The 18727-nt window shown below is 37.6% G+C and overlaps 1 protein-coding gene across 1 annotated transcript in view; it reads left to right on the top strand.

Annotated features, from left to right (window-relative positions):
- The window catches only part of DROSHA (drosha ribonuclease III), a 734939-nt gene that overhangs the window by 624118 nt on the left and 92094 nt on the right, over nt 1-18727 (top strand). The window contains exon 26 of the mRNA XM_053714616.1: nt 18495-18600. Coding sequence (XP_053570591.1) covers nt 18495-18600 — 106 coding nt within the window. The remainder of the gene's footprint in view (nt 1-18494; nt 18601-18727) is intronic.

The following is an 18727-nucleotide window of genomic DNA, read 5'->3' as shown; positions in this document are numbered from 1 at the left end:
CTGCATCAACTTTTTGGTTGGAAAATTTAGCGCAACAAGAATTGGATTCTGACATATCTAGCATTATTTGCTTAATGCAATATGCTAATCATTTTATTTGTGATGCCATTTTTGATATTATCAAAATTTATATTAGATCCATGTCTTTAGCTATTTTATCTAGAAGAGCTTTGTGGCTTAAATCTTGGAATGCTGATATGACATCTAAATCTAGATTACTATCTCTCTCTTCCCAAGGTAATAATTTATTTGGTACTCAGTTGGATTCTATTATTTCAACTGTTACGGGGGGAAGGGAGTTTTTCTGCCTCAGGTAAATCTAAGGCTTCTAACCGTTTTCGTTCCTTTCGTCAAAATAAGGAACAAAAATCTAATCCTTCCCTCAAGGAATCTATTTCCAATTTGAAGCCTTCCTCAAATTGGAATAAATCCAAGCCATTTAAGAAACCAAAGTCAGCCCCTAAGTCTGCATGAAGGTGCAGCCCTCATTCCAGCTCAGCTGGTAGGGGGCAGATTAAGGTTTTCAAGGATATTTGGATAAATTCTGTCCAAAATCAATGGATTTTCAGAGCATTGTCTCTCAAGGGTATCGAATAGGATTCAGAGTAAGACCTCCTGTGAGAAGATATTTTCTCTCACGCATCCCAGCAAATCCAGTAAAAGCTCAGGCTTTCCTGAAGTGTGTTTCAGACCTGGAGTTTTCAGGGGTAATCATGCCAGTTCCTTTTCAGGAGCAATGTATGGGGTTTTATTCAAATCTATTCATTGTCCCAAAGAAGGAAAATTCATTCAGACCAGTTCTGGATCTGAAAATTTTAAATCATTATTTAAGAGTACCAACTTTCAAGATGGTGACTATAAGGACTATTCTGCCTTTTGTTCAGCAAGGACATTATATGTCCACAATAGACTTGCAGGATGCATACCTTCATATTCCAATTCATCCAGAACATTATCAGTTCCTGAGATTCTCTTTTCTAGACAAGCATTATCAATTTGTTGCTCTTCCATTTGGCCTAGCAGCAACTCCAAGAATCTTTTCAAAGGTTCTAGGTGTGCTACTCTCTGTAATCAGAGAACAGGGTATTGCGGTGTATCTTTATTTGGACGATATCTTGGTACTAGCTCAGTCTTTACGTTCTGCAGAATCTTACACGAATCAACTAGTGTTGTTTCTTCGAAAACATGGTTGGAGGATCAATTTACCAAAAAGTTTCTTGATTCCTCAGACAAGGGTCACCTTTTTAGGTTTCCAGATAGATTTAGTGTCCATGACTCTGTCTCTAACAGACAAGAGACGTTTGAAATTGGTTGCAGCCTGTCGGCACCTTCAGTCTCAGTCATTCCCTTCAGTGGCTATGTGCATGGAATCCAAAATACAGAATGATGTCCCAGAAACCGGCAAGTACAAAAATATCCAATCTTTATTAGCAGGTATATAAAAACAGCAAACGGTTCAGTCCATCAAAGCAACAGCACAAACTGACCAATATAAAACACAACAAGAGGGAGAGAAGCTGCGCTCCTCATGCAGCAGACATGTTTTGTGCTTACCAAGCACTTGTTCACTGCTTAAAGGAGCAGCAGCTGCCTTCCGCTTAAATAGGCTACAGCTGTGACTAAATTTAAAGATACATAACACATTCTCATATTTAGAAATTTAAAAGTAGTTATCTCCCTCATGCAGTGTGTATAACTTATGTAAATATAAAAGCACTTCTCACTGAATAGTATAGGATAACAGTAGAATAGATAGACATTTCTGATACTTTAAATGGCAATTATATTGTAATTTATAAAGTACTGTAATATTAAAAGGATTTAATTCATGAAATAGCAGAGTTTATTAATCTTAACTAATATCCTAATTTAATCCAGACAAGTAATACTGCAGAATGCTTATCAAAACTGTATAAATAGAATGAATCATATATATACAAATCCCTAAACACAAAGATCTATATCTCTCCTTAGGTTTAGACCATGGGGCATAGACGTATTTAAAGTAAATATCCAATACACCTCTCTTAGGTTAAGTTTATTTTGTCTATCGCCTCCTCTTCTCCATCGTGGAACATGGTCTATACCTTGCAAGGATAAAAGTGATGCCTCAGAGAATTACAGCTCATTCTACTAGATCAGTCTCCACTTTGTGGGCTTTTAAGAATGAAGCTTCAGTTGATCAGATTTGCAAAGCGGCAACTTGGTCCTCTTTGCATAAATTTACTAAATTCTACCGTTTTGATGTATTTGCTTCTTCAGAAGCAGTTTTTGTTAGAAAAGTTCTTCAGGCAGCTGTTTCAGTTTGATTCTTCTGCTGATGTTTTATGTTTCTTTCATGTAATTAGCAAGAGTCCATGAGCTAGTGACGTATGGGATATACATTCCTACCAGGAGGGGCAAAGTTTCCCAAACCTCAAAATGCCTATAAATACACCCCTCACCACACCCACAATTCAGTTTTACAAACTTTGCCTCCGATGGAGGTGGTGAAGTAAGTTTGTGCTAGATTCTACGTTGATATGCGCTCCGCAGCAAGTTGGAGCCCGGTTTTCCTCTCAGCGTGCAGTGAATGTCAGAGGGATGTGAGGAGAGTATTGCCTATTTGAATGCAGTGATCTCCTTTTACGGGGTCTATTTCATAGGTTCTCTGTTATCGGTCGTAGAGATTCATCTCTTACCTCCCTTTTCAGATCGACGATATACTCTTATATATACCATTACCTCTGGTGATTCTCGTTTCAGTACTGGTTTGGCTATCTGCTATATGTAGATGAGTGTCCTGGGGTAAGTAAGTCTTATTTTCTGTGACACTCCAAGCTATGGTTGGGCACTTTGTTTATAAAGTTCTAAATATATGTATTCAAACATTTATTTGCCTTGACTCAGAATGTTCAACTTTCCTTATTTTCAATTTGACTCTTCCCTGTGGGCTGTTAGGCTCGCGGGGGCTGAAAATGCTTCATTTTATTGCGTCATTCTTGGCGCAGACTTTTTTGGCGCAAAAATTCTATTTCCGTTTCCGGCGTCATACGTGTCGCCGGAAGTTGCGTCATTTTTTTACGTTATTTCGCGCCAAAAAAGTCGGCGTTCCGGATGTGGCGTCATTTTTGGCGCCAAAAGCATTTAGGCGCCAAATAATGTGGGCGTCTTATTTGGCGCGAAAAAATATGGGCGTCGCTTTTGTCTCCACATTATTTAAGTCTCATTTTTTATTGCTTCTGGTTGCTAGAAGCTTGTTCTTTGGCATTTTTTCCCATTCCTGAAACTGTCATTTAAGGAATTTGATCAATTTTGCTTTATATGTTGTTTTTTCTCTTACATATTGCAAGATGTCTCACGTTGCATCTGAGTCAGAAGATACTACAGGAAAATCGCTGTCAAGTGCTGAATCTACCAAAGCTGCTGTATCTTTTGGTAGCTATTTCTCCAGCTGTTGTTTGTATTGATTGTCATGACAAACTTGTTAAAGCAGATAATATTTCCTTTAGTAAAGTACCATTGCCTGTTGCAGTTCCTTCAACATCTAAGGTGCAGAATGTTCCTGATAACATAAGAGATTTTGTTTCTGAATCCATAAAGAAGGCTATGTCTGTTATTTCTCCTTCTAGTAAACGTAAAAAATCTTTTAAAACTTCTCTCCCTACAGATGAATTTTTAAATGAACATCATCATTCTGATTCTGATGACTCCTCTGGTTCAGAGGATTCTGTCTCTGAGGTTGATGCTGATAAATCTTCATATTTATTTAAAATGGAATTTATTCGTTCTTTACTTAAAGAAGTTCTAATTGCTTTAGAAATAGAGGATTCTGGTCCTCTTGATACTAATTCTAAACGTTTGGATAAGGTATTTAAAGCTCCTGTGGTTATTCCAGAAGTTTTTCCTGTTCCTAATGCTATTTCTGCAGTAATTTCCAAAGAATGGGATAAATTGGGTAATTCATTTACTCCTTCTAAACGTTTTAAGCATTTATATCCTGTGCCGTCTGACAGATTAGAATTTTGGGACAAAATCCCTAAAGTTGATGGGGCTATTTCTACCCTTGCTAAACGTACTACTATTCCTACGTCAGATGGTACTTCGTTTAAGGATCCTCTAGATAGGAAAATTGAGTCCTTTCTAAGAAAAGCTTATCTGTGTTCAGGTAATCTTCTTAGACCTGCTATATCTTTGGCTGATGTTGCTGCAGCTTCAACTTTTTGGTTGGAAACTTTAGCGCAACAAGTAACACATCGTGATTCTCATGATATTATTATTCTTCTTCAGCATGCTAATAATTTTATCTGTGATGCCATTTTTGATATTATCAGAGTTGATGTCAGGTTTATGTCTCTAGCTATTTTAGCTAGAAGAGCTTTATGGCTTAAAACTTGTAATGCTGATATGGCTTCTAAATCAACTTTACTTTCTATTTCTTTCCAGGGTAACAAATTATTTGGTTCTCAGTTGGATTCCATCATTTCAACTGTTACTGGTGGGAAAGGAACTTTTTTACCACAGGATAAAAGATCTAAAGGTAAAAGCAGGGCTAATAATCGTTTTCGTTCCTTTCGTTTCAACAAAGAACAAAAGCCTGATCCTTCATCCTCAGGAGCAGTTTCAGTTTGGAAACCATCTCCAGTCTGGAATAAATCCAAGCCAGCTAGAAAGGCAAAGCCTGCTTCTAAGTCCACATGAAGGTGCGGCCCTCATTCCAGCTCAGCTGGTAGGGGGCAGGTTACGTTTTTTCAAGGAAATTTGGATCAATTCTGTTCACAATCTTTGGATTCAGAACATTGTTTCAGAAGGGTACAGAATTGGTTTCAAGATGAGACCTCCTGCAAAGAGATTTTTTCTTTCCCGTGTCCCAGTAAATCCAGTAAAAGCTCAAGCATTTCTGAAATGTGTTTCAGATCTAGAGTTGACTGGAGTAATTATGCCAGTTCCAGTTCCGGAACAGGGGATGGGGTTTTATTCAAATCTCTTCATTGTACCAAAGAAGGAGAATTCCTTCAGACCAGTTCTGGATCTAAAAATATTGAATCGTTATGTACGGATACCAACGTTCAAAATGGTAACTGTAAGGACTATCTTGCCTTTTGTTCAGCAAGGGAATTATATGTCCACAATAGATTTACAGGATGCATATCTGCATATTCCGATTCATCCAGATCATTATCAGTTCCTGAGATTCTCTTTTCTGGACAAGCATTACCAGTTTGTGGCTCTGCCGTTTGGCCTAGCTACAGCTCCAAGAATTTTTACAAAGGTTCTCGGTGCCCTTCTGTCTGTAATCAGAGAACAGGGTATTGTGGTATTTCCTTATTTGGACGATATCTTGGTACTTGCTCAGTCTTTACATTTAGCAGAATCTCATACGAATCGACTTGTGTTGTTTCTTCAAGATCATGGTTGGAGGATCAATTTACCAAAAAGTTCTTTGATTCCTCAGACAAGGGTAACCTTTCTGGGTTTCCAGATGGATTCAGTGTCCATGACTCTGTCTTTAACAGACAAGAGACGTCTAAAATTGATTGCAGCTTGTCGAAACCTTCAGTCACAATCATTCCCTTCGGTAGCCTTATGCATGGAAATTCTAGGTCTTATGACTGCTGCATCGGACGCGATCCCCTTTGCTTGTTTTCACATGCGACCTCTTCAGCTCTGTATGCTGAAGCAATGGTGCAAGGATTACACGAAGATATCTCAAACAATATCTTTAAAACCGATTGTTCGACACTCTCTAACATGGTGGACAGATCACCATCGTTTAATTCAGGGGGCTTCTTTTGTGCTTCCGACCTGGACTGTAATTTCAACAGATGCAAGTCTCACGGGTTGGGGAGCTGTGTGGGGATCTCTGATGGCACAAGGAGTTTGGGAATCTCAGGAGGTGAGATTACGATCAATATTTTGGAACTCCGTGCAATTTTCAGAGCTCTTCAGTTTTGGCCTCTTCTGAAGAGAGAATCGTTCATTTGTTTTCAGACAGACAATGTCACAACTGTGGCATACATCAATCATCAAGGAGGGACTCACAGTCCTCTGGCTATGAAAGAAGTATCTCGAATTTTGGTTTGGGCGGAATCCAGCTCCTGTCTAATCTCTGCGGTTCATATCCCAGGTGTAGACAATTGGGAAGCGGATTATCTCAGTCGCCAAACGTTGCATCCGGGCGAATGGTCTCTTCACCCAGAGGTATTTCTTCAGATTGTTCAAATGTGGGAACTTCCAGAAATAGATCTGATGGCGTCCCATCTAAACAAGAAACTTCCCAGGTATCTGTCCAGATCCCGGGATCCTCAGGCGGAGGCAGTGGATGCATTATCACTTCCTTGGAAGTATCATCCTGCCTATATCTTTCCGCCTCTAGTTCTTCTTCCAAGAGTAATCTCCAAGATTCTGAAGGAATGCTTGTTTGTTCTGCTGGTAGCTCCGGCATGGCCTCACAGGTTTTGGTATGCGGATCTTGTCTGGATGGCCTCTTGCCAACCGTGGACTCTTCCGTTAAGATCAGACCTTCTGTCACAAGGTCCTTTTTTCCATCAGGATCTGAAATCCTTAAATTTAAAGGTATGGAGATTGAACGCTTGATTCTTCGTCAAAGAGGTTTCTCTGACTCTGTGATTAATACTATGTTACAGGCTCGTAAATCTGTATCTCGAGAGATATATTATAGAGTCTGGAAGACTTATATTTCTTGGTGTCTTTCTCATCATTTTTCTTGGCATTCTTTTAGAATACCGAGAATTTTACAGTTTCTTCAGGATGGTTTAGATAAGGGTTTGTCCGCAAGTTCTTTGAAAGGACAAATCTCTGCTCTTTCTGTTCTTTTTCACAGAAAGATTGCTATTCTTCCTGATATTCATTGTTTTGTACAAGCTTTGGTTCGTATAAAACCTGTCATTAAGTCAATTTCTCCTCCTTGGAGTTTGAATTTGGTTCTGGGAGCTCTTCAAGCTCCTCCGTTTGAACCTATGCATTCATTGGACATTAAATTACTTTCTTGGAAAGTTTTGTTCCTTTTGGCCATCTCTTCTGCCAGAAGAGTTTCTGAGTTATCTGCTCTTTCTTGTGAGTCTCCTTTTCTGATTTTTCATCAGGATAAGGCGGTGTTGCGAACTTCTTTTGAATTTTTACCTAAAGTTGTGAATTCCAACAACATTAGTAGAGAAATTGTGGTTCCTTCATTATGTCCTAATCCTAAGAATTCTAAGGAGAAATCGTTGCATTCTTTGGATGTTGTTAGAGCTTTGAAATATTATGTTGAAGCTACGAAATCTTTCCGTAAGACTTCTAGTCTATTTGTTATCTTTTCCGGTTCTAGAAAAGGCCAGAAAGCTTCTGCCATTTCTTTGGCATCTTGGTTGAAATCTTTAATTCATCTTGCCTATGTTGAGTCGGGTAAAACTCCGCCTCAGAGAATTACAGCTCATTCTACTAGGTCAGTTTCTACTTCCTGGGCGTTTAGGAATGAAGCTTCGGTTGACCAGATCTGCAAAGCAGCAACTTGGTCCTCTTTGCATACTTTTACTAAATTCTACCATTTTGATGTATTTTCTTCTTCTGAAGCAGTTTTTGGTAGAAAAGTACTTCAGGCAGCGGTTTCAGTTTGAATCTTCTGCTTATGTTTTTCGTTAAACTTTATTTTGGGTGTGGATTATTTTCAGCAGGAATTGGCTGTCTTTATTTTATCCCTCCCTCTCTAGTGACTCTTGTGTGGAAAGATCCACATCTTGGGTAGTCATTATCCCATACGTCACTAGCTCATGGACTCTTGCTAATTACATGAAAGAAAACATAATTTATGTAAGAACTTACCTGATAAATTCATTTCTTTCATATTAGCAAGAGTCCGTGAGGCCCACCCTTTTTTTGTGGTGGTTATGATTTTGTATAAAGCACAATTATTCCAATTCCTTATTTTATATGCTTTCGCACTTTTTTATCACCCCACTTCTTGGCTATTCGTTAAACTGAATTGTGGGTGTGGTGAGGGGTGTATTTATAGGCATTTTGAGGTTTGGGAAACTTTGCCCCTCCTGGTAGGAATGTATATCCCATACGTCACTAGCTCATGGACTCTTGCTAATATGAAAGAAATGAATTTATCAGGTAAGTTCTTACATAAATTATGTTTTTTCTTGTTATTAAATTAATAAACTTATAATTTGGGTTGTGGATTATATTTTCAGCGGAAAATGGCTGTTTTTTATTTTATCCCTCCCTCTCTAGTGACTCTTGCGTGGAGTTCCACATCTTGGGTATTAATATCCCATACGTCACTAGCTCATGGACTCTTGCTAATTACATGAAAGAAAACATAATTTATGTAAGAATTTACCTGATAAATTCATTTCTTTCATATTGGCAAGAGTCCATGAGGCCCACCCTTTTTATGGTGGTTTTGATTTTTTTGTATAAAGCACAATTATTTCCAAATTCCTTGTTGATGCTTTTTACTCCTTTCTTTATCACCCCAATACTTGGCTATTCATTAAACTGAATTGTGTGTGTGGTGAGGGGTATATTTATAGGCATTTTGAGGTTTTGGGAAACTTTGCCCCTCCTGGTAGGATTGTATATCCCATACGTCACTAGCTCATGGACTCTTGCCAATATGAAAGAAATGAATTTATCAGGTAAATTCTTACATAAATTATGTTTTTGTTCCTGTAAACGAAGCATCTAAACACCTTATAAATACATTTAAAAATCTCATAACATGAGTGGATTGACCGTCCCATAAAAGTAGGCAGTGTTTTATTTAAAATAATGTAACGTGTCCCATCCAATAGTGCAGCAGTTGTCATTTAAATATCCATGACAGGATTATCGCCACAATGCATGCACACTTGTAATCTACTGGATTCGCATGCGCAGTATAGCACAGAAGCATATTTACTATGCTGATGTTATTATAAGCAATAGTAAATTGGGTGTGACTAAGGTTAATTGTCATCCAAATTTACTATTGCTTATATTCTTTGCGCTGCAAATTGTAATTTTGTAATTGTTGCGGGTAATTCAAACTCACTGTGATTGCAAATTATTTATAAAGATTTTTTTTTTGTATTAAAAAGTGGAAGAAAAATTCAATTGGATCAATTTTATCAGGGTGTGCGCTCCAGCTGTACATTCATGTGACATTGTTTTGTACGTGTGCTGTGGAAACCCGTACGTTGCATTGTGTCATTTATTAGAGAGCTAATGACATCCTAAGTGTGGAGCACTCCTTGCCTGGCTGTCATGTAGTGGCCACACGTTTTGTAGTGATCTGTGAAGTCCGTATTCCGAAGGGATAACGAGCCGCCTTTCCCCACTGATACCAGCGTCTGTCACTATCCCTGTATAGTGCACTTTAATTACATGCTGCAGGAGAGGAGGGGGCTGAATAAATGCATGCGTTAGCCTTTAAATGCACATGCGGGCCACCATGAAGTTTCTTCCTAACCATCGTTATAGGGCACACGTAATAAGATAAAAAGTGGGATTGGCGAAATAAAGATTTTTAATAACAAATATCCAGAAAATGGCTTAAAACTTTTAATAGGTACTTATTACAAATATTTAATATATATATTGAAGTTTTAAGAAAAATTAAAACAATTTTTTGAGTTTACTATCCCTTTAAGTCCAGCAGAAATCTGATGAGGTTTCTGTACAGTGGTAGTGCATTCCATCATTGTATTCATTTGAAGCCCTATTTAGTCACCATCCTGCTGTGCATCATTCCTCCTCTCCCCTGCTTCATTAACTGCTGAATGGTCTTTTCTCTAGTGATATAACTGTAGTTTGGCACATTTGAGAGATATTTGCTGCTATAAAACTGGAGAAATTCAAGTGGTAGCTGCTCACTCTGTAATGTTTCCTCAAATAATTTTTCTACATATCTGCAAATAACTTTTAAAGGAATATCAAATTCTAAATGTTTCATGATTCATATAGAACGTACAATATAAAAAAAACTAAAATAAAAAAAGCACCTCTGAAACCTTATATGACAGCAGTTTTGCAAGAATTCTTTTATATGGAAGAGTTTGCTGTATTTTATTTTTCTCCTTTTTAATGTGTCTCCTTTTTAATGTGATCCATTTTACCTGCTGGAGTGTATTAAATAGTTTACAAATAGTTAGTTTACCTTTATTTTGAGATTTAAATTGCTTCTTAAAAATATCAGTATTTAAAGGGACATGAAACCCACAATTTTTCTTTCATGATTCAGATAGAGAATAGTTTAAAACAACTTTCCAATTTACTTCTATCATCTAACTTTCTTTATTCTCTTAATATCCTTTATTGAAAAGCATATCTAGATAGGTTCAGTAGCTGCTGATTAGTGACATAGATGCCTCCACATAGATGCCTCGTCTGATTGGCTCACCCATGTGCATTGCTATTTCTTCAGCAAAGGATATCTAAAGAATGAAGCAAATTAGATAATAGAAGTAAATTGGAATTTTGTTTAAGATTGTATTCTCTATCTGAATCATGAAATATTTTTTTTTAGGTTTCATGTTCCTTTAAGTACTGGTTGTAGAAAACTATGTAAACAAGAATGTTTAGATGGTCATGCTCCCATTGGGGTGGGTGACAAAAAGGTACTAAAATATTGACTACTTATTGATCTTCGCTTAAGCAGTTAGAGATACGATCAGAATGATTTTGTCTAAATAATTAGACTATTACGATAATGAGGGGTGCTTTCCCTACATTCTCAGCCTATTTTATTGTCAAGTGATGTGATTGGATATTTGTGGTTTAAATTGAACAAATGTGACATAACATATTTAGCTTGATTAAATGGACATTGTACACTAGATTTTGTTTTGCATAAATGTTTTGTAGATAATCCATTTATATAGCATATACAGCTTTTTTAAATAACATTGCCCTGATTTTCCAACTCCTAACCAAGCCCCAAAGTTTTAGGAGAATACTGATGTATACCTACTCCAGCTTGCTCCTGTTTGTGTAAAGAGTCTTTTCATATGCAGAGGAAGGGTGGGGGGAGTGTCTGCTTTTTTGCTATTGAACCTCTTGCAGTGGGTGTTCCAGCTAATCTTTTTTAACAGTGCTAAACTGGGAGCTTCTAAGTGAGCTTTTAAACGGTTTTATACTGGATTTTTAGATTATTATTCTTTATAGTAGTGTCTATTACATGCAGTCATATGAAAATAGGTGTATACTGTCCCTTTAAGGGCTAGTAGGCACAAAATGACACTTTTTCATAGATGTTTTCAGTAAAATAATTGCTTTTTAAGGGATATGGTTCTGTGGACAATCATTACAATTTTTTTTATATATATATATATATTATAAATTATGCCTTTCTGACCATAGAATAAAATAAATAATTTAGCTTTATGAACAAGAACTAGCTAAATAATATACCCCTTTACCCCATTGTCACTGTGGACGGACATACTTTCACATGTGGTGGTCTTGTCCACTTGTTAAATACATATGGAGTGTAGCCTCTTGTCACAAAACAAATCAAAAATACATTACTAAGTACAGTTACACTCATAATAACACTCGCTAAGTAAATTATTTAAAAAAAAATTATAAGCACTCAAAGATATGAGGTCTCAGGTGTTAGGAAAAAAAAGGCAGGCAATGGGCTTTAACATAGACATACATACATTCATATACATGTCTAAAGATGGATATGTGTGTATGTATATATATGTGTGTGTGTATTTATATGTGTATGTATTTAAGACATATATGCACATATAAACACATAAATGCGAATGTATACAAATATAGACATTATATATAACTGCATTGTTTTTTGCACATTATTGTATTATTTATATATTGTATAGTCTGATCGCCATATTTTTTTAAATTCTTTATATATAAAAAATGTAAATAAAAAGGATTTGTTTTTACATACGCTTCCCTTCTTTACTCCTTCCGGGTTTCTGAGACTGTGACGTATAGAGCGGTCCCACCCGCTCTATACGTAGTACAAAAGCGCGTTCTCGTTTGTTATTACAGACGACGGAATGAATGTGGTCAGTAGGGAATCCTTACTGCGTCTGCGCTAAACTGGAACGAGCTTTTGTTATAACAGGGAGGAAGTAAAGGCAACGCATGCGCATATCAACAAGTTATGCGGTGACGTAATATGACGGCCGCCTAACAGCCAGTATTTCAATTGGATTGTCAAACAACGTGACCAGGCTAAGAAAAAAAAGAAGAAAAAAAAACGGGTTGTTTTAAAAGGGTACAGAAATGGATTTAAAAAACGGCAATAACTTAAAAATATAGCGAAATTAAAAAAATCATGAATTAAAGTCCCATTCAATTTTTGTGTATTTACAGGGGAAGCAATATAATAGATCAAACTTTACCTTCACTTTAAGTAGATGAAAACATAAAAAATCATATTTATTCTATATTAATGTTTAATAAAGTGTCATACTGTGTATGTAGCGTAAATATTTCACATTCCAATGTTCTGCACATTGCAGAATATGTTCTAAGTATTTATAAATAGATATTCTTATATAAATTTGTAGATATCTATACCTATATATAATCATGTGTATATATAGGTATAGATATATATTGTACTAAAATACCATCAGATATATGTAGAAATATACAGGGAGTACAGAATTATTAGGCAAGTTGTATTTTTGAGGATTAATTTTATTATTGAACAACAACCATGTTCTCAATGAACCCAAAAAAACTCATTAATATCAAAGCTGAATAGTTTTGGAAGTAGTTTTTAGTTTGTTTTTAGTTATAGCTATTTTAGGGGGATATCTGTGTGTGCAGGTGACTATTACTGTGCATAATTATTAGGCAACTTAACAAAAAACAAATATATACCCATTTCAATTATTTATTTTTACCAGTGAAACCAATATAACATCTCAACATTCACAAATATACATTTCTGACATTCAAAAACAAAACAAAAACAAATCAGTGACCAATATAGCCACCTTTCTTTGCAAGGACACTCAAAAGCCTGCCATCCATGGATTCTGTCAGTGCTTTGATCTGTTCACCATCAACATTGCGTGCAGCAGCAACCACAGCCTCCCAGACACTGTTCAGAGAGGTGTACTGTTTTCCCTCCTTGTAAATCTCACATTTGATGATGGACCACAGGTTCTCAATGGGGTTCAGATCAGGTGAACAAGGAGGCCATGTCATTAGATTTTTTTCTTTTATACCCTTTCTTGCCAGCCACGCTGTGGAGTACTTGGACGCGTGTGATGGAGCATTGTCCTGCATGAAAATCAGGTTTTTCTTGAAGGATGCAGACTTCTTCCTGTACCACTGCTTGAAGAAGGTGTCTTCCAGAAACTGAAAGTAGGACTGGGAGTTGAGCTTGATTCCATCCTCAACCCGAAAAGGCCCCACAAGCTCATCTTTGATGATACCAGCCCAAACCAGTACTCCACCTCCACCTTGCTGGCGTCTGAGTCGGACTGGAGCTCTCTGCCCTTTACCAATCCAGCCACGGGCCCATCCATCTGGCCCATCAAGACTCACTCTCATTTCATCAGTCCATAAAACCTTAGAAAAATCAGTCTTGAGATATTTCTTGGCCCAGTCTTGATGTTTCAGCTTGTGTGTCTTGTTCAGTGGTGGTCGTCTTTCAGCCTTTCTTACCTTGGCCATGTCTCTGAGTATTGCACACTCCAGTGATGTTGCAGCTCTGAAATATGGCCAAACTGGTGGCAAATGGCATCTTGGCAGCTGCACGCTTGACTTTTCTCAGTTCATGGGCAGTTATTTTGCGCCTTGGTTTTTCCACACGCTTCTTGCGACCCTGTTGACTATTTTGAATGAAACGCTTGATTGTTCGATGATCACGCTTCAGAAGCTTTGCAATTTTAAGAGTGCTGCATCCCTCTGCAAGATATCTCACTATTTTTGACTTTTCTGAGCCTGTCAAGTCCTTCTTTTGACCCATTTTGCCAAAGGAAAGGAAGTTGCCTAATAATTATGCACACCTGATATAGGGTGTTGTCATTAGACCACACCCCTTCTCATTACAGAGATGCACATCACCTAATATGCTTAATTGGTAGTAGGCTTTCGAGCCTATACAGCTTGGAGTAAGACAACATGCATAAAGAGGATGATGTGGTCAAAATACGCATTTGCCTAATAATTCTGCACTCCCTGTATATTTATCAATAAATAGAACATATTCTGTGATGTGAAGAACATTGGAATGTGAAATATTCATATTTTCATGTCGGGTTAGCGCACTTAAGAATATGCAATTGGGTTTGCGGACAAGTATTTCCCCCCCCCCCCCACACACACACACACACACACACTTTTCTTGCTCCATTGACATCTATGAGGGAATACGTTATCGCGAAAAGTCACAGAGAAGGCAGGATCCAGCTTGTGTGCAAAATAAAATCAAAATTTATTAGGCTCAGTTAAAACGCCAAATAGGCTAAACAAACAGCATAAACAGGAAAGGTGTGTGAGCGTGACACCAAGGCTTACATGTTTCGGCACTCAGCCGTAATCCTAGCCATAGGTGTCATGCAGGTGAATGCATACTTAAAAAGTTAATGATACAATATAATTGGACAAAAAATATATACAAAGCACACCCACACTCCACAGGTTGAAAAGGAGTTAACCCTTAGTTCCCTAGACCTGAACAACAGTAATACACTTTCAAGTTAATACATGTGAAATATCGTATTAACTAAGAGAATACACACTATAATAAATGGTTAAAAATAGCAAATAGGTATAACACATTATATATCAAACGATAAATATTCTATACATAGGAAAAACACCTAGCTATAATAACCACAATCTGTATTAGATGCTCAATATACTCTGTATGATAAAATAGAATGTATGTTATATTAAATGTCCCCCATTGGAAGTATATTATACCACAGAATATCTGACAAGCAAATACACAATTGCTAGGTGTAGGTAAAACTTCAGCCTACCAGTTATATGATTACACAATGTACTCTAGCATCTATGCACGTGTGTGATATATCTGGGCAATATTCAAGTATAAAACCACAATTATAGTGGTAATATGTAAACCCTGTATATCAGGAATAGTGTAGGGCAAGATAGAAGAATAAGGAGGAAAGAAAAATACAAAATTCAAAAATCGAAATTCAAAATTCAAAAAGCACTAAATCAAGATGTATAAATGAAATGTATAAGTAAGTTCACTAAATTATATCATCCTTATATACATCATATTTGTCCGTGTCAGAAATATGACACTTGTATACATGTACCGGAAGTGGAAAAATATTGGAAAATATGTATAGGGAACATATGCACTCTCATATGTGCATATTTCTCTGTATATATAAGGATGCTAATGAAAATAAGGTTTGAGTAATAACTACGAATTGGTTGATTTAATGTAGATGTAATTATGTTTTATATATTGAGGGATATGAATAATGTAATATCAGAGGAAACCTCTAAGGCTATTCCCAGAAGTTGATTAAATCATATCTGGAGTTTAATCCTAAAGGTAGCCTTGTTTTTAAAGTGTAGATCCAATACACTTCCCTTTTGGCAAGTATATTCTCAAGGTTACCACCTCTCTTGGGCACCTTGGCTTGTTCTATTGCCACCCATTTGAAAGAATTCAAACTACAACTGTGTTTAGTTGCAAAATGTTGAACCAGGGGTGTGCTGGACGTACCTTTGGTAATGGTCGAGAAGTGTTCCCTAATGCGGGAATTTATATCCCTAGAGGTTAACCCTACGTATTGAACATTACACAGGGTACATATGATGATATATATGACATCAGTACTTTGGCAATTAAGGCAGGTTTTAATGGGGTATGTCTGACCTGTTATTGTTGAGGTGAATTCTTTAGTAACCCAGACAAAATCACAGGGTTTACACTTTCTGTGCCCACATTTGAACATGCCTAAATGTTGTAACCATGAACTAGTATGTCATGATGTCTGTTTCAGTTCTGTTGGAGACAGGATAGATGCCAATGTTGGGCTTTTTTTGTACGAACACCTTACCCCTTGTTTTACGGTTTCAACCAGCTTATCATCAGCTGCCAGTAAAGGGAAATGTTTCCTGACTATGTTGCAGATCTGTGGATACTGTGTACTAAAGGTTGTCACGAAGTGTACACCTTGAAAGTCACTGTGTGTATTTTTGGGTTTGTCTATCAAAAGTTGATCCCTATCCAACTTGTCAACAGCTAATCTAGCTTGTCTGATATGTCTACGGGCATATTTTCTCTCTTTGCGTCTCTTCTCTAGACAATCAGCCTCCTGCACGTAATCCACAGTGTTGCTGCAGTTCCTCTTAAGCCTGGTAAACTGGCCTTTTGTAACAGCATACAATGTATTCTTAGGATGGCAACTGGAGGAGTGCAGGAGGGTGTTGCCTGAGATGGGCTTACGATATACTTTAGACGTGATTTTACCACTGCTTTCTCCTGTAAGACATAGGTCTAAATAGTTAAAAGAATTTGAATCCGTAGTGTAGGTAAAGCTTAAATTCAAATTGTTATTATTGATCATCTCAATGAAGGTCATAATATCTGCAGGTGAACCTGACCAGATAAAGAGGTCATCAATATAACGTTTAAAGAAACAGATGTGTGATCTGTATGGGTTACGTTAACGCGCACACGATATTCTAAGTTCGGCTTTTTGCGGGCATCGGGTTAGCACTTGGGCAAAAACAGTATACTTTCAACTTGTAATATGAGCCCTTCCCCACGCAAAAAGCATACTTTTAGCGGAGGAGCGTTAACTACCACTCCATTTGTAATCTGGCTCTTAGTAGGGAAAAATAGATTAACAACTTGCAGGGATGGAGATATATATAAATCCAAACACAGGGATGCACTCACCAGTACTTTAAATATTGTCAACTTTACTGTTTAACGTTTTGGGGTTTTACCCCCTTCTTCAGACACAAACAAAATAATGACAATCTGCTTACCACCCCTGTGCCATTTAACACAGAAGGGACTGCATAGCGCTGCGGAATCTGTTGGCGCTCTACAAATAACCTATAATAATAATAGAGATGTCGTCAGCAGACGGCATGGCGCCTGATCAAGCCTGATCAAGCTGTGGACAGAAAACATAACTTGCACTTAAATGTATAGCCATATAAACCAAGGACAAACATAAATCATATAAATCTGATCCCCAAAAACAAATAAATTATATATCATTAAAATATAGCAGTCCTATTGCCATAACAGTATGTGTGACTCATGGTATGGCAATGAGTCATGCATACTGTTATGGCAATTGGACTGCTCTATTGTTTTTTGATGATATATATATATATATCCTATAATATAAAATATAATATAAAAGGCCAATTGTGTTTGTCCGAAGCTGTCATGCAAAGTAGAGACAGCACGAGGACAAACACACCTGGCCTTAGAGTCCCTACCTGATCTGCTGTTTGCAGCCGGTGCGGGCAGAAGTGGGCAAGGCCGGGTGGGGGCAGGGCCGGGTGTGACGGGGGCCGGGCGCGGTCACGCACACAAGATAGCTGAGGGAGGGGGAGAGAACAAAAGAGATGGGAAAGAGCTAGAGATAGGATAAGAGAGAGCAAAAGTGAGGGGAAAGAGCAAGAGAGGGGGGAGAGAAAATAAGAGGGGGAAAGAGAGAGAGCAAAAGAGAGGGGGAGGGGGAGAGCGCAAAAGAGAGGGGGAGAGAGAGCGCAAAAGAGAGGGGGAGAGAGAGCGCAAAAGAGAGGGGGAGAGAAAGCGCAAAAGAGAGGGGGGAGAGAGCGCAAAAGAGGGAGGGAGAGAGCGCAAAAAAGAGGAGGGGGAGAGAGAGCGCAAGAGAGAGGGGAGGGGGAGAGAGAGAGAGAGCAAAAGAGAGGGGGGAGAGAGGGCAAGGGGTGGGACCGCTGTACTGCAAAAAATGGCCCGTGTGAACGGGCTTTAGGACTGTGTGTATATATATGTGTATATATATATATGTGTATATATATATATATGTGTATATATATATATATATATATATACACACTGTTCTTGTTTTCTATTTAGTTTTTTGGGGGATTTTGTTCTCCATTTGTTCCTATTCATGTGTTTTGTATTTTATTGTGATGGGAATGGCTGTAAAGATCAAAGAAATGCACAAATAAAATTTGTAGCTGTAATGGGTTATTAGCTGAGAAAGCAAGCCTGCTGTGCAGAACCATTGGTCTTCTCTGTCTATAGTGAATTATTCATGGTTGATCATTTTATAGGACCAAATATCACAAAAGAGAACCAACCGTATACTAACCCAGTTGTGTCTTGTATACGTTTTGGTTCTGTCAGCTAATCTTGCTTAATGCATTTTCTCTTGCACCAGCTTTTTGTGACTTTGTGATTTAATTGATGTTACTAGTTTTTCATTAGCTTGGTTAATACAGAGTTTAGAAAAATGACTTCTCTAAATGACTCTTTATTTTAATTTGTCATTCTTGAGTGATTATTGATCCCTTTCTATCAATGTTTGTTATCTTTATCTTTTCTCCAGAGGCCACAATCAGAGGATGGAATTCCTGGGTGATTCTATAATGCAGCTCGTAGCTACGGAATATTTATTCCTACATTTCCCTGATCATCATGAGGGCCACTTAACGGTGAGAGGCAAATAAATCATGTTCCCGAGAAGGCGGAGCCGGTTATTTAGAGAATTATTCTGTTTGTTGATAGATAACTAGGTGTTCAGCCACCATGGCTCCTTGCTAGAGATTTGTGATGTTTTTA

The sequence above is a fragment of the Bombina bombina genome, chromosome 5 (assembly GCF_027579735.1).
Source record: "Bombina bombina isolate aBomBom1 chromosome 5, aBomBom1.pri, whole genome shotgun sequence".
Lineage (NCBI taxonomy): Eukaryota > Metazoa > Chordata > Amphibia > Anura > Bombinatoridae > Bombina > Bombina bombina.
This window is presented reverse-complemented; position numbering and strand designations above follow the sequence as displayed.